The sequence below is a fragment of the Sinocyclocheilus grahami genome, unplaced genomic scaffold, assembly GCF_001515645.1.
Source record: "Sinocyclocheilus grahami isolate Dianchi unplaced genomic scaffold, SAMN03320097.WGS_v1.1 scaffold290.1, whole genome shotgun sequence".
In the NCBI taxonomy this organism is placed as follows: domain Eukaryota; kingdom Metazoa; phylum Chordata; class Actinopteri; order Cypriniformes; family Cyprinidae; genus Sinocyclocheilus; species Sinocyclocheilus grahami.
In genome coordinates this window covers 952508-970454 of record NW_015505469.1, presented here as the reverse complement: position 1 = coordinate 970454, position 17947 = coordinate 952508, and the positions used below count along the sequence as shown (strand labels likewise).

The window sequence follows — 17947 nt, the reverse complement described above, 5'->3', positions numbered from 1 at the left end:
AAGTGCACTTTATTGTATTGAATGTGCATTTGTAGTGAATTTCAAATCTCAAAAGTATTTGAAAAAACTTTACTTGCTGATGATAATATAATATTAATTAACTTAAAATGCCACTTATGTGTGCTTACAGAGAATGCACTTTCATGACTGTTTAACACACTTAAAAAAAAGTGCACTTTGTAATAATGTCAAATCACTTTACACAAATTACTTTAAGTGCATTTTAAGTGATTGTTTTAAATAATATTTATCATGCTTTAAAGTGATAGTTCACCCCAAGTTTAAAGGGATACTCACTCTCATGTTGTTCCATCCAAACCCGTAAGAGTACGAAGTAATTTAATATTTAATAAATAAAAATATATTTTTGATGAAATTTGAGAGCTCTCTGACCCTCCACAGATAGCAACGATAAAATAGTCGTGCACTCTCATGAATGGCGGCAGATGGTGACACGGTAGAGAAGAATTGTTGAATAAAGTCAATATTTTTGTTTTCATTGTGCACAAAATGTATTCTTGTAGCTTCATAAAATGAACCACTGGTGTCACATGGACTATTTTAATGATGTCCTTACTACATTTCTGGGCCTTAAATGTGGTAGTTCCCTTGCTATGCAGGGTCAGAAAACTAATGTATGCATAAAAACAAACCCATTGCAGATGTTTTATTGAAATTATAATATATTAAATGCAGTTAGCAAATACCATTAAATATGAGAAATATGAACATTGAAATTAAAAATATTTTGAAACAGTTGTGACGTAATGAATCCTCGTTTCCTGAAATCACATGGCTTTGGCAGTTTGATATGCACTCTGAACCATTGGTTCAAAACAAATTTGCTTCAAAGCATCCATCTGTAGTAAAAGCATGGCACAGCATTGATCTGAAGCGTCTCGTATGCGCAGAGGTTGCGCGAACAGTTTGCTAGAGACTAGCGCAGGTTAATTTGCACACTTTAACAGTGTATAGCTCCTAACAGGCTGTGTGACTCATGTACGTCGGTGTGAAGTTTTCCTATTGGTCACATTCTTGTTCCATAGGTTATAGTAGGTTTTCATTTCATTACAATTAAGTGTCCGAAAGCTTTACATTCAGTTCACACTTAAGTATTTTCTTTTATAGTATTTTAATAAGTACTCTTTTTAAACGTATACTGTAAAGTCTACTTTTCACTTTAAATTTACTTTGAAAAAATCTAGTTTTCTATAGTACACATCACTCATTTATCACTAAAGGATTATACAAACACATAAACTTGTAAAATATTGTTTAGAGACACAAGATGATCGAATACAGACTGAAAAAATGCACAAAATATGTCACACTGCTTCAAAGCTTTGACATTATACAGCTTCAGTAATATATTACTGTCATACACAGGGGATTTTCTCAAAGTTATGTGTGTTATTTAGTGATTTCATCCTTTGTGTTGGCTTCTCTAAAGGTACAGCCGGAGCCATTATGTAAGGATGATTTGTCCTCTGCTGCGCTCTGAAACAGCTCGGGGCCAAACGGCAGAGAGACGCGTCTCTGCTGCTCACCCAGACGCACACACAACAACACACATCTCGCATGCTCAGCTGCACCCCGCACAACACATTCACACGCTCCCATTCATCCCTCTGACTCCGACATTTCCTCAGACAGCAGCTCGCAGCGCCGTTAATCATGTGTGATCTTTGGGGTGTGATCGAGAGTATGAGAGAAGATGTTTGATCAGACTCTCTCAGCCCAGAGCGCAAGAGCCTGAAATGTACCACGTGAGAGAGATTAAAAGAGAGAGAGTCTACATCAGGACTGTCTCTCCGGCTGCACGTGGGCGTTTATGAGAGTCGGAGCGTTAACTTCTCATTGCTTTTGCAAGCTCCATAGAGGCTTATTCAAATGCAGAGGAAAGTTTGTTAGCTGTAAATTACTGGAGAGGGAATGACGCTCCACTCAGCATGTGGACCTCAGCATCCGTCAGCTCTTCCTCAGGCTGAAGCGTCTGAGGCTCTTTTCACACTTTGTTCGATCGCTTGGTCCGAGCTTGCATTTAATTCCACCTGCTTGTCCCCACAGGTCTCTTTATACATTGTAATTTTGGGTCCGAACTGTTGCGTAATTGAAGAGAACACTAACTTGAGTACTAGCAGCAGGTGTTTACATGATAACATTGAAGCCCAAATGACATCTGCAGACATTTTTACTGATTTTTAGGAGAAATCTGGTTAATTGAATGGATATAAAGCATGGTAAAATGTGTTAAATGGAGCCGAACCCCTTGTGAAAAAATGCACTTAATTGTATTGAATGTGCGCTTGTAGTGTACTTCATATCTTAAAAGTATTTTTTAAAAACTACTTGCAGATATTAAAATATTCATGAGAATATTAATGAATAAAAATGAAAGAGAGACACTTTCGTGACTATGTTTCTTTAGAGGGTTCACTTTGTAATAATGTCAAATTTTAAGTTCAAAAAAATTTAGTGTACTTAAAGTACTCTTTAAGTACACTTGATTTGATGTGTTGACTAGCAAATGTAAAGTATTGTTGACTTTAATGTGTTATTCTGTATTACATTTTAAGTTATATTTTACTAAATTGAAACTTCATCATTGCAAATGTGTAATTACACATATATTTAAATAAAAGTCACAATAGAAATGCCATTAAAACTATAGATGTCTGTTAGTACATTTGACTGTACAATATAACCATATTTCAAAGACAATAGAAATAATTATGAAATTGCATAGGAAGATGTACATAACTCCTAATTAATTTCTAAGAAAAAAACACTCTAAAGTTTAGATAAATGCGTTTAATATAAATATAAATTATGAAACACATTCGTTCAAGTGTAGTTAATATGCAGTTTAGTGTCCAAAGCCATTACCTTCAGTTTACAAAGTATATTTTTGTACAGTGCATACTCATTTTAAAAGTATGCTGAAGTGTACTTATTTTCACAAGGGAGCACTATGCTTTCTCAATAAATCACACAGTTTCATGTCCAAAGCACAAATGGTGCAAGTCGAGTTGCACACAAGTTTAATACTGTGGGTGTAGAGTTTAGATGTCATCTCTAAGCCAAAGTATGAGGAATAGTAATAATAATGGTTGTCTTGGGTTTGTACATAGCAGCACATGTCACTTCCTCTTCGTCTTATTCACAGTTTCAAGGACAGCATGGAAAAATCGTCCTATTCTGACTGGCTGATTAATAACAGCATTGCAGAGCTGGTCGCCTCCACTGGGCTTCCTGTGAATATCAGCGATGCCTACCAAGACCCACGCTTCGACGCTGAAGTAAGATCCCTAAACAACAATAAATAAATGAATACAATTGGAATAGATTAATTAGTTCAGTACATATAAAGGCAAACATTTTTATAAGCTCATGCATGTGAATATTGTTGGTAATCTAACCCATGATCTTGTTATCGCCATGCAGGAAAGAGCACAAAATAAATAAATAATTAAAACCAGACAGCTAGCAAATATTCATAAAATTTATTGTTTGGGTGCCAGTTTTCACTTACTGAACCTTTAAAGGTTTACACTTGAATGCACTCGAATTAACATCATAACAGTCTTACCCAGAATTTGAATGTGATAAAAGGACTAGTCTCAGTTTCACACTATATATTGTTGCAGTAATATACATTTGAACTTTATAATTGAGGAACTAGTCGAAATTGTATTCTGTGGTAATGGACAGCATATTACAGAAAGAGTTGTATTTAACCCAGAATCTTTCTTTAAAGAGCATGATTAAAGATGAGAGAGACTTCTGCTCTGTTTAAAACCTTGGACCTCTGTCGGCTCTTGTGCATCTTCAAAATGCCAGCAGCACAAGATTATATAACACCGTGTCTTCAGATGAGCTCATATTTTTGCTCACTTCTCCTCACATGCTTATAGTCAGATCGTTTGGTTTTTGATATGGTGACAAGAGTTTGTTTGTAATGTCTTCAGGCAGATCAGTTCTCTGGCTTCCATATTAGATCTGTCCTATGTGTCCCTATCTGGAACAGTAACCACCAAATCATAGGTAAGTTATCCAGTTAAGCGCTGTTGTTTCACTACATATAGTATGTACTGATGTTCCCTGATCGGCTGTGTTGTATTATGTTGTGTGCTAGAGTTCAGTGATGTGTGTGAGAGAATGGAAGACAAACATGTTTATATAGGATAATGTCTGTTTAAATGTATATCTGTGTGTCACATCAGCATGTGTGTGTGTGTGTGTGCTTCTGCACAAATGCACTGTGTGTGGGTGGATGTGTGTGTGTGTGTGTGGGAGGACTCTGTCCGGGACCGAAAGTCATTATAAGCACAAACAGCCAGTAGAAGCAAAAGTCAAGGATGCCTTCATTCAAAAGATTTCTCTCTCTCCTTCTCACTCTCTTTCTTCATCACTGCCATAGTTTCAGAACCAGTTTTCTTTTCTTTCAAATCATGTATAAAGCCAGTGTGGAAACATTTCAGCACTATGAGGAGAAAAAGGATTTAATGCAGAAACCTCACTGTCCATAAATGAAAGATTTTATATAAATACTGTAGCTTTTTTAAGTCCTTGGGTATGTTTGGAATTGTATTCAGCATACTACTATTTTTGTAGTATGCAGTATATACTACAAATGTTTTGTATGGATGAGATGCCCAGATGCCTACTATAAACATGTGCACTACACAACCAAAGTGTACATGAAATAATGTATAATAAACTAATAAATGAGAATGAGAAGCGGTATCAACCTGCTGCTTTGTAACATTTCATCCTTTACATTATATAAAACATTATAAACATTATATATGTAAATGAATAAATGTAGTATTTTTTCTTAATTGCTTTATATAGCTGATAATAAATAAAATACAAAAAAAATATGGTCACAATTTAGTTTGAGGGCTATTAAACTATGACTCTTGCCTGAATAAACTCCCAATTTGCTGCTTATTAATAGTTAGTAAGGTAGTTGTTGAGTTTATGTATGGGGTGGATTAATGGATCTAAAATATGGTCATGCTGAATAAGGCATTAATATGTGCATAATAAGTACTAATAAACAGCCAATATGCATGATAATAAGCAACTAGTTAATAGTGAGAACTGGTCCCTAAACTAAATTGTTACTAAAAATGTAATCTAAAAAATTTATATAATACTTATTATAGTAAGATGTATCCTAAAGTTTTATCTCAATCCCATTCCCACAGAATAAGTTTCAACTGCAAAAAAAAAAGACAAAAAGCGACATTTGGCTCTTGACAGAGAATACGAAAGCATTACATACAATACATAAATAAAATATTTTTCCTTTATGGCTTTACAGAGCTAATAACATTTCTTGCTTTGTTATTATTCTTCATGCTAAATCACCATTTTAATGATATGGTGATAACTAGGCACCTCTCACTGTATCATGCAGCATGTAATGAGGTCATGTGACAACACTGTATCATGCTACTGTTTAGAGCATTTATCATTGCCTAATGCTACTCTTTCACATGCTGTTTTTAAAATAGCATGGGGTGTTCTGTATATACTATGCAGATGCAGTGAGCTGTGTAACTATATACTGAGATGATAACTGGACACAAATTGTGGTTTAGGATTACTTAAAAATATTTTTTTCCCCCACACATATCAGTGGGCTTTCAGGCGAACAGGCTTCTTCAAGTGATAAAATGTGTTGTAATTATAGGCAGTGTTATGGTGGAGCCATATACAGTATATGCATGTACAAGCTGTCCAAGCAAGCACCACATTTCTGATTGACTATAATGAGATGGTGAGGATGGGGGAGGTGTTAGGTGTGTGAACGGGGGGAAGGGTTTGCACTTAAAGGAACAATCATTATAATTACATACTAAAACACAGCACACTGTTTAATTAGCCATGTAGAAAGAGAGAGAGAGATTCTTCATCCATGGCTGCAGTGCATTGCTGTGCTTTAAAGGACCGGATATGGGTCATGAAACACAGCATGCAATCTCACTGTCTTCATGTGTGTGTGTCGCAGGTGTGGCTCAGGTCTTGAACAGATTAGACGGAAAACCATTTGATGATGCAGATCAGAGGCTGTTTGAGGTATGATATCTGAGAGATTTCTTTATGATTGCTTTGCTACCATCAAACATGATTTAAGCGAACTGTATTGCAGACCAAGAATCTTTTAAAAGATTCACTTTAAAGGGATCCATATGTATGCATAAACCCACACACGCTATATTCACAATTAGTACATTGCAAGGGTCTCAGAGTGATTTGAGAGAATTATGGCCTACTGTATTCTCTAGAGCCTGACCAATATGGGTTTTTTGGGGGCCGATACCGATATTAGGGAGTAGAAAAGGGCCGATATTGATATATTGGCCGATATTCTTTGTGTATATTATAGTACAGTACCAGTCAAAAGTTTGGGCACTTTCCCATTCATGTGTCCAAATTTTTGACTGGTACTATATATAGAATACAGTATATACATAAACAGAATATATATTCATAAACAATTTTTTTTGCAATGATCACTCAAATGTGGTGATGAAACACTTATAATGACGTGACAGAGATACGTAATGGAGGCAGGGCATTTAACAATAAACTTTATTATCCAAAATGAGTCTGACATCAGTGCACTGAACAGTAAAGTTGAAGTTTATTCAACTTTATTTCAATTCAATTCCACTTTATTCAGTTGAAGTTTATTTAACTTCGGAACATTCATTCACGGATTTGCGCTACTGTCTTCACACACAGACGAAACTTACTAGAGAAGTGTGAAGTGTGACATAATATACCTCTGTAAATAAATACAATATAAATTCATGTCTCGCACACTTGAATGCACTTTAAATGTAACGTGTACGTTCCCTTGGAACTGGAATCATGGCGGAATATCATGTGAAGTCCACTTCGCAGGGCACTTACGGTCGAATAAGACAACGCTTGAATGCTGCCTGAACAAGAGACCTCCTTACTGAAGTGAAAGTGTTGGCTGGTGTCACTATCTCGCGAACACGGTGGCGTTGACCGTGTTAATTGCATTGCTGTCTATGGAGGGTCAGAGAGCTCTCAAATTCCATCAAAATTATCTAAATTTGTATTCCGAAGATGAACGGAAGATGAGGTCTTATGGGTTTGGAATGACATGAGGGTGAGTAATTAATGACAGAACATTTTTGGGTGAACTATCCCATGCTATGCTTCAAACTTTGTGGGAACAGTTTAGGGAAGACCATTTTCTATTCCAACATGACTGAGTGCACATAACAAGAACTTGTCTGTCCCACACAGAGCCCTGACCTCAACCCTATCAAACACCTTTGAGATGAACTACATGGAGATTGTGAGCCAGGTCTTCTGATCCAATATCAGTGCCTGTCCTCACAAATGCTCTACTGAATGAATGGGCAAAAATTCCCACAGAAACAATCCAAAACCTCATGGAAAGCCTTCAAAGAAGAGTGGAAGCTGTTATTGCTGCAAAGGGGGACCAACTCCATATTAATGTCTTGAGTCTGTTTTGAAACAAAACTCAGAACACTTGAAGTGGACCAAAACCTGAACTGAGGGGAAAAGAACCCGGTTCTCTTTGCATTCACAAAGTTAATGGCCTGGAAAGTGGACTCCTTGAAAATGGACCACTACTGTTAAATTAATTATAATAAGGGTTCAGTTTCTCTGGACCATTCAAACCAGTGCTATTTTAGTATCAATGAAATACAATTATAATTTTTATTAATAGTTTAATTTTTTTCATTTTCATTTTCCTTTTAGGAAAATTTGAACTTTTAGTTCACTCTTGTAGTTCGGCTCTCTTGGTTCGTTTGGTCCGGACCAAAAAAAAGAAAACAATATATTTGTTTCTGGTCCACTTAGCATTCACACTGGCATTTTTGACAGCGAACCTAAAGATACCAAACCTAAAGGCATAGTCTTATGTTCACAACCTGATTGGTCGGGTTGAATGACGTATATTGGCCAAACTTACCGAATACCCCAAACAATAGGTGTGTTCAGCACTGCGCAGACTGATTGTATGAAATGTATGAATGTATGTGGTGTATGAACTCGAACCACGCCAGAGTTCGTTTGAAATTGGGCCGAAACCCATCTTTTTAGTGGTCTCGGTCCTCTTGTTTGGTGCGCACCAGGGTTCGGATGTTAGCGTTCACGCTTACTCAAATGAACCGCATTAAGAGCAAGCGCACCATGAGTTAGTTTTAATCGAACCAAACATGACAAGTGTGAACACACCCTTAGGCTACGTTCACACTGCAGGTAAATGTGGCCCAAATGCGATTTTTTTGCTCACGTGTGACTCTGATCTGTTTTTGTCATCACAGTGTGAACAGAACAAACCGCATGCAATCTGATCTTTTCAATTCTGATTTGTGCCACTTCCATATGTGGTACTAAATCCGATACATGTCAGATGTTTTGCAATGCGACCACAGTGTGAACAGTCATGTCGGATTTCATGCGGCTTTTACGTCACTCTAGATCGACATTCGTCATAATTCCGCGCTGACGGGAGACAATTCAATGATTTTACATACCCAAAGTTATCAAGACAGTAGCGAAAGGTAATCAGTGGAAGTGTGATGTGTCAGAACCTACAGTCTATGGTCAGAACTCATAAGAATTACAGTGACATCTCTATATGCAAACAAAACATGAGGGCTCGTATCATAAAAGCTTCAATACTCTGCTGTATTTTGTCACATCCTTTACTTTTCATATTGCCTGCACATAATTTCGCCGGATTCAGCAGCAGATCACACTATAAATAAACGCATAATCGCTTACTTTATGTCCTCCGTGTTTACTTCCGTATGACCGCACGCTGCGCAAGTGTTGCCAAATCTAGAGTTTCCCCGCAGAATTTGGCTACTTTTTCCACTGTTGCCGTGGGATGCTTTTCAACTTTCGTGGGTCGATGCGACCCCACTAATGCGATATTTATCCCCCTGATCATGGTTGAGTTAGTTTTGGACTAGTTTTGAGAAGCAATTGTTCTTTTGCGCATGCGGGTCACTTCAAAACCATGATCTGTTCACACTGTAAAACTGATATTGGCCACATTTAAAACAACAATGTGAACAGCTACACAAAAAAATCGGATCTGAGAAAAAAAACGGAATTGAGCACTAAGGCTCGCAATGTGAACGTAGCCTTAGTTAAATTTTTGGTAGTTTTGTTGTGTGTTTTTATCATTTTTTATGGTTAACGTTTTAGGTGTGTTTAAGAACAAAATTCTTGCAAACCACTCTCAGACCCCTGAAATGAAGATTTAAAAACCCCTTTCAGAAGTTTAAATTGGTTGTTGTGGGCTTACTGTATGTGTGACTCCATGGTCTCTTTCTCTCTCTTTAGGCATTTGTGATATTCTGTGGACTGGGAATCAATAACACCATTATGTATGACCAAGTGAAGAAGTCCTGGGCCAAACAGTCTGTCGCTTTGGATGTAGGTCTCTCCGAACACACACACACACACACACACACTTCCAAAGACCGTGATTGCTATGATGTTTCCAAAGTGGTGGTAAATTAGTTGGAGATTTAGGTGGGTTGTTAGATTAGAAACTTAAGTAAAGATGGGAGCATGTGATTGGTGGAATATATTGACCTAGTTCCTGTTAGAGCTGTATTCACTCTTGACTCAGAGTAGATTTGACACTCAACCATCTCACCCAGCAGTCATCTCTCTATTACATCTATTAAAGGGATCATATCACCAAAAACTGAATATTCCTTGTGGTTTTGAAATAAACGTTTAATATACTAAGTAGACAAACAATAATGTTCACTACACAAATCTTCAGATTTATTGAAACTAAGCTGTCACACCAAAAAAACAGCCGGTTTAATTCAGTCAGTGGGTGGAAAATGATCAATTCAAACCAAATTATTACTGTGTTGGTGCAAGAAACCCTTGCTGACATTATAAGCGGACTTAAAATGCTATAAAAGAGCAGAATATGACCCCTTTAATCTAACAGTGGGACGCAGAGGAATAAATTCTTACCTTCGAAGCATTCAATCGACTCACTTCAATTGAACAAACGATCGTCTGGAAACACAGATGATGGTGTTTTTACAGTAAAACACTGCTCTGCTCTGCTGCTCTGTAGGGTTGTTGTTGTTTTTTCTCACAAAGCCGTGGCTGACTGAGTTAAGTTAAACGGAAACCCTTTACAGTAAGGTTCTATTACATATTAGTTAACATTGGTAGATGCATTAACTAACATTAACTACCAGTCATCAATACATTTTTTTACAATATTTATTTGTAAAATAAATAAATATTATATATATATATATATACTGTACTTTTTTTTTTTTTTTTTTACAATATTTCATCTTTAACATTAGTAATGCAACTATTCGTTGTTAGCACAGGCCCTTTAAGTAATATTAACAGAACATTTAATGTTAATTTCAACATTTACTAATAAATTATTCAAATTAATTAAGATTTCTAATATTATTATTTTTAATGCACACTTTTGTCCACAGTGGAGACCACACTGAACATCTAAGATTTGTTTTAATTATAGCTGGAAATAAACAGGACATTTTAGGATATAATAGTTGTGATGTAAAATGAATACAACATATTTAATATTCACTTTTTCATGTCACCTAGCAAACAGGAAATTGTTCTTTGAAAATGTTCTTTGTAACATCTCAGATCAGATCAGATCAGTATGAGAAAAAAACATTTTCACGCAGCTTCAGTGCAGATGTTATTAACCCTGTAAAGCCTGACATATGAACTAAAATATTTTATTGAATGTTTATATATATATATATATATATATATATAAGTTATTCTTACGTTTACTAAAAAGTTGAATTAAATTAAAAAATATAAATTATTATATCACTTGCTAAAAGTCTGAGCTATCAATCAGAAGACAGAAGGCATGTAGCAGATTGTGTACAATAGGTTTTTCAGCAAAGTTTTGATCATGTTGATTATTTAGAGGCCTTAAAAATATGTGAATAAAATATGATACAGCAGATTTTATAGGCTTAAACATAAGGAGACAAACGATATATTCGAAAATTCTGACATTCCAGTTAATTTTTTTAATTCAGCTTTGAAAAAAATAACACTGCTCAGTTTAGAAGGTCAGAAAGTGTTTTTTTTTTTTAAATCATGCATTAACATACTTTAGAGACAAACTGAAAGGAGGCAAAGGGGAAAAAGTTTTAACATTTTTGACATCAATGAGCAAAGAATATGAGAGAGAAAACAAAAATGAAACAGCGGAAGTGAGGGTGCTGCGTAATTATATTAGCTGCATAACTACGTTACAGCGAGTGTAGGAGTGAGTGTGAGCATTAATTGAGTTTTCGAAGCTCTTCTCTAACTAGAGGAAAGCAGGATTGTTTTCTGTGATTAATCTGATAGTATTTATAAGGATTCCAGATTGTCAGTATATTAATATGTAATAGTATGTACTATAGCGGACATGAAATGTATATTGCATGACCTGTAGTGCAGATCGGTTTCAGAATCAGTCTGTATGTGTTCCTGTGGCTCAGTGGTAGAGCATTGCGTTAGCAGCGCAAAAGGTTGTGGGTTCAATTCCCAGGGAACACACATACTGGTAAAAAAAACAAAAAAAAACACCTGTAAGTCTGTATGCACTGTAAGTCGCTTTGGATAAAAGTGTCTGCTAAATGCATAAATGTAAATGTGTATGTTATGAATGGACACCACCATCGTTCTCTAACACCCTGTGCTCACATGACTCCCATCAGCCAATCAGAGGGCTGCAGCGCTGAGTTCTTGTAGTGTCAGGGGTTTGGTCTAATTCGGCCAGTTTGCTGGCTCTCTCGATCATCTCTATGATGTTATTCTAGTGTCGACAAACTGAAAGGAGGCAAAGGGGAAAAAGTTTTAACATTTTTGACATCAATGAGCAAAGAATATGAGAGAGAAAACAAAAATGAAACAGCGGAAGTGAGGGTGCTGCGTAATTATATTAGCTGCATAACTACGTTACAGCGAGTGTAGGAGTGAGTGTGAGCATTAATTGAGTTTTCGAAGCTCTTCTCTAACTAGAGGAAAGCAGGATTGTTTTCTGTGATTAATCTGATAGTATTTATAAGGATTCCAGATTGTCAGTATATTAATATGTAATAGTATGTACTATAGCGGACATGAAATGTATATTGCATGACCTGTAGTGCAGATCGGTTTCAGAATCAGTCTGTATGTGTTCCTGTGGCTCAGTGGTAGAGCATTGCGTTAGCAGCGCAAAAGGTTGTGGGTTCAATTCCCAGGGAACACACATACTGGTAAAAAAAAAAAAAACACCTGTAAGTCTGTATGCACTGTAATGCACTGTAAGTCGCTTTGGATAAAAGTGTCTGCTAAATGCATAAATGTAAATGTGTATGTCATGAATGGACACCACCATCGTTCTCTAACACCCTGTGCTCACATGACTCCCATCAGCCAATCAGAGGGCTGCAGCGCTGAGTTCTTGTAGTGTCAGGGGTTTGGTCTAATTCGGCCAGTTTGCTGGCTCTCTCGATCATCTCTATGATGTTATTCTAGTGTCATGTGTATATTATAAACATAAAATATAGAAATGCATAAAATATGAACCTTTAGTGATGGATTTTATGTGTTTGTAGGCCATGTCAGCTCACGCCACTTGCTCAAAGACTGAGGTGGATAAGTTTAAGGTAAACAGTAATGCGTCACTGAATCATACCCAATAGACTGTCTGACATTTCAGTGCTGTTTGGTACAACATCAATAATGAAATAACCAGATTCATGATATATTAACCTCAGTACATCAGCCTGTATTGTTTATGCAGTATGTATAATTCAGAACGAAACTATTCAATATCTCATCAGTGTTTGTGCATTATTGATATAGTCTCCGTGGAGTCTTGTTAATGAAAAGCCTCATTTATAATGGTTTCATTTTCTGGTGAAATGCTAGTTTTTAACGTGTTAACTGGATTTTGCCAGGAGCTCTTATGGCATTTCATTTACAAGTACCAGCATGTTTCCAAGAGTGAATGAAGAACCCATTGCTTAAAGCCAAATCCAGGAATATCACACTATATATATGTATATATGCCACTAAATATATAAGCTCCCATGGCTCTCGCGATCTGTCACTGACACAACTCTAAGCAGGGGTCAGACCTCGAGGCTGATAAACTAAACCCACACGTGAGTTTCCACCCCACTCTTTTCCACACAAAGAAAATGTTTCAAAAATCAGGAGTTTAATCATCTATTCATCAGAAAAAGCTATCAAAAAAGCTGAGCATATGGACTATATTGCTGGACCAGTTTTGTTAACTAAAACTATTGAAAATGGTAGTTGAAGCTAAAATAAAATAATAGAAATAATAAATAAAAAACGTAATCTTTAAAAATGAAAATTAGAAATGTTGCTCTGTCATTTAGCATAGAAGTTGAAGTACTAAAGTTCAACATATATAAATTTCTGTATAAATGTGTGCTATCGATATTTATTAACAATAATTACATATATTTGATCATCATACACTTTGGAACCATAAAATAAACACAAAGAGGCCTTATGCACTGTAAGTCGCTTTGGATAAAAGTGTCTGCTAAATGCATAAATGTAAATGTGTATGTTATGAATGGACACCACCATCGTTCTCTAACACCCTGTGCTCACATGACTCCCATCAGCCAATCAGAGGGCTGCAGCGCTGAGTTCTTGTAGTGTCAGGGGTTTGGTCTAATTCGGCCAGTTTGCTGGCTCTCTCGATCATCTCTATGATGTTATTCTAGTGTCATGTGTATATTATAAACATAAAATATAGAAATGCATAAAATATGAACCTTTAGTGATGGATTTTATGTGTTTGTAGGTGCTGTCATATCACGCCACTTGCTCAAAGACTGAGGTGGATAAGTTTAAGGTAAACAGTAATGCGTCACTGAATCATACCCAATAGACTGTCTGACATTTCAGTGCTGTTTGGTACAACATCAATAATGAAATAACCAGATTCATGATATATTAACCTCAGTACATCAGCCTGTATTGTTTATGCAGTATGTATAATTCAGAACGAAACTATTCAATATCTCATCAGTGTTTGTGCATTATTGATATAGTCTCCGTGGAGTCTTGTTAATGAAAAGCCTCATTTATAATGGTTTCATTTTCTGGTGAAATGCTAGTTTTTAACGTGTTAACTGGATTTTGCCAGGAGCTCTTATGGCATTTCATTTACAAGTACCAGCATGTTTCCAAGAGTGAATGAAGAACCCATTGCTTAAAGCCAAATCCAGGAATATCACACTATATATATGTATATATGCCACTAAATATATAAGCTCCCATGGCTCTCGCGATCTGTCACTGACACAACTCTAAGCAGGGGTCAGACCTCGAGGCTGATAAACTAAACCCACACGTGAGTTTCCACCCCACTCTTTTCCACACAAAGAAAATGTTTCAAAAATCAGGAGTTTAATCATCTATTCATCAGAAAAAGCTATCAAAAAAGCTGAGCATATGGACTATATTGCTGGACCAGTTTTGTTAACTAAAACTATTGAAAATGGTAGTTGAAGCTAAAATAAAATAATAGAAATAAATAAAAAACGTAATCTTTAAAAATAAAAATTAGAAATGTTGCTCTGTCATTTAGCATAGAAGTTGAAGTACTAAAGTTCAACATATATAAATTTCTGTATAAATGTGTGCTATCGATATTTATTAACAATAATTACATATATTTGATCATCATACACTTTGGAACCATAAAATAAACACAAAGAGGCCTTTAACCATCTGTTTCATACTTTTATGGTGCTTTATTAAACATGGCTGTATGAATAACAGTACATTTTCATTGTATGAAAGAGAGCAGCTTGGACATTCTGCTAAATATTTAATTTTGTGTTTGATGGAAATAAAAATAAAAAAACTATGGGTTTGGACTATACGAGTAAATACATTTTTAGATTACGACATTGTTTGACGTGGATCGTCCCTGTAATAACTGGGTAAAAGCATCCACTGCAGTGTAATGTGTCATGCTGGATGGTGAAAACTACAGCATGTTTTGGTTTCCTCTTCTTGTTCTTCTTTATGAGTACCGGGTACGAATAATTATATTAATAAATATCTACAATTAGAATTTGTTAATGACGTCACAGCATAACACGCAGCTCCTCCTGCCAGCAGTCCCTCATTAGATCTGCGAATGTGTGTGTGAATCTATTTGTAGTGCCTCATTAGCACGACTCTGAGCTTCACTCAGCATTAACACACGAATTACTGAAAATCCTGATGCTGGTTTCGTTCCATTCACAAAGCATCTGTTTTAAAGCAGTCGAGAGCAAACTCTGTCCTTTCTGCCTCTTGCGTCTCTCCCTCTTTTTTGCGCGCACACACACACACACACACACACACTCACACTCACACTCACACTCACACTCACTATCTCTCTCTATTGTTCTCTTCCTCAGGCAGCAAACATCCCTCTGGTGTGTGAACTGGGCATTGATAAACTATCGTTTGACGACTTCTCTCTGGATGTGGATGCCATGGTCACTGCAGCTCTGCGGATGTTTATGGAGCTGCTGGTTTCGTTCCATTCACAAAGCATCTGTTTTAAAGCAGTCGAGAGCAAACTCTGTCCTTTCTGCCTCTTGCGTCTCTCCCTCTTTTTTGCGCGCACACACACACACACACACACACACACTCACACTCACACTCACACTCACACTCACTATCTCTCTCTATTGTTCTCTTCCTCAGGCAGCAAACATCCCTCTGGTGTGTGAACTGGGCATTGATAAACTATCGTTTGACGACTTCTCTCTGGATGTGGATGCCATGGTCACTGCAGCTCTGCGGATGTTTATGGAGCTGGGAATGGTGCAGAAATTCAAGATAGACTATGAGGTTCACATGTTTGCATTTCTTTAACTCAGCAATATCATATAAGCAAGAGTGCTGTTTCACACTCACACTCACACTCACACTCACACTCACTATCTCTCTCTATTGTTCTCTTCCTCAGGCAGCAAACATCCCTCTGGTGTGTGAACTGGGCATTGATAAACTATCGTTTGACGACTTCTCTCTGGATGTGGATGCCATGGTCACTGCAGCTCTTCGGATGTTTATGGAGCTGGGAATGGTGCAGAAATTCAAGATAGACTATGAGGTTCACATGTTTGCATTTCTTTAACTCAGCAATATCACATAAGCAAGAGTGCTGTTGTATTGAATATCAGCAAGGCTGTGATTTGACCGTAAGCCTGTATTCATTTATAAAAGTAAAATGTGATAAAAGTTCATATTGAGTAGTACAATTTGGACAGTTATTACAGCGATAATAGTTCTAAAGAGCCAGACATCCCAGTAAAACATGTTATGCTCGGTTTTTAAGCACTCTAGACCAATCAGATTAGAAGACAGGAACTACTGTTTACAATTGTTGGTTGTATCGTAACACCACATCTCTTCTTTCTCCTTCTAGACACTTTGTCGGTGGCTGTTGACCGTGAGGAAGAACTATCGCATGGTTCTGTATCATAACTGGAGACATGCATTCAACGTTTGCCAGTGCATGTTTTCCATGCTGACTGTGAGTGACCTACTCTGTGTGTGTTTTTGTGTTAGGAGTGGGTTTGATTACTTTAATAAATCATAACTAAACCCAGTAGTTGTATGACAACTTTTAGACATTGACGTTTAGAATTGTATACAGTAAACTTTAAATGATAATAAATATAATAATATCATCTGATTCACATCCACTACCGCTCAAAAGTTTAGGGTCAGTTATTTATTTATTTTATTTTTTTTATTAATACTTTTATTCAGCAAGGATGATATACATTTATAATGTTATAAAAGATTTATGTTTCAAATAAATGCTGTTCTTTGAAACTTTCCATTCGGAATCCTGAAAAATGAATCATTGCTTATGCAAAAATATAAAGCAGCACAACTGTTTTCAGCATTGATAATAATAAATTGTTTCTTAAGCAGCAAATCAGCATATTAGAATGATTTCTGAAGGATCATGTGACACTGAAGACTGGAGAAATGCACCACTGCAATGGATTTGAAATAAAATAATCATGATGTGATTGAAATGCAGACTTTAAGCTTTAATTCAAGGGGATGCTCAAAGATATAACATAAAATGCTTAGGAATAGTGTTAATTTCGTTAACGAAGACTAAATTAATTTCGTTGACGAGCTTTTTTCCCATGACTAAGACGAGACGACAATAAGGTCAATAAACGATAACTAAAACTATATCAACATGCAATTTCGTTGACGAAATAAGACGAGACTAAAATGTATTCAAAAAGATAAAAACTTTACCAAAAACCTCTTTTTATTTTCGTCAAAAAAGGAGACAAAATGTTATTGCAGACTGCTCTACACGCGAGCTCTCATGAGTGCGGTTGCCAGATATCAAGAGTTCTAATCCCCGAATCAGAGCTTTTAATTTGATGCATTTTCTGCCCGCTGTGTTTTGCTTATTTTAAGCAATCTGGCAGCCATGCGATGATCACCAGATGATCTGAAAAACAAACAAGCTGGAGTTTAGCGATCTAAATGAAAGCATCGTTCAGTGTTCTGTCATGAGATCTCGACTGTATTGTTTGCGATTGTGATCGCTGAATAAATACACTTACTCAACCGCTGTTGTTTTAATAGAGAAGTAGACTATTGCAATTATGGAATTAGTTGAATTACTAGGAATTTCACTGTTATAATATTTTTCGTTTGTTTTCATAATGTAGACAGAGAGATTGCATAAGTCATTGGTGTTGATTTATATAATAAAAAGCCTATCATAAATCAGTACACTAGATGTAAATACATCACATATGTGTCCACATTCTATTGATTTGTGCTTACTGGAGAAAGTGCAATACCTGAAATGCAAAAG

At 36.3% G+C, this 17947-nt stretch overlaps 1 protein-coding gene and 1 long non-coding RNA gene across 2 annotated transcripts in view; both read left to right on the top strand.

The window, feature by feature from the left end:
• LOC107600733 (dual 3',5'-cyclic-AMP and -GMP phosphodiesterase 11A-like) overlaps positions 1–17947 on the top strand; it is a 77818-nt gene that overhangs the window by 45687 nt on the left and 14184 nt on the right. The window contains exons 6-9 of the mRNA XM_016292691.1: positions 3167–3299; positions 15498–15614; positions 15790–15936; positions 16055–16209. Of these exons, the coding sequence (XP_016148177.1) occupies positions 3167–3299; positions 15498–15614; positions 15790–15936; positions 16055–16209 (552 nt within the window). The remainder of the gene's footprint in view (positions 1–3166; positions 3300–15497; positions 15615–15789; positions 15937–16054; positions 16210–17947) is intronic.
• Positions 6036–13929, top strand: LOC107600709 (uncharacterized). Its single transcript, XR_001610832.1, has 3 exons — positions 6036–6087; positions 9376–9468; positions 13886–13929. It is a non-coding gene; the product is annotated as an uncharacterized lncRNA (long non-coding RNA).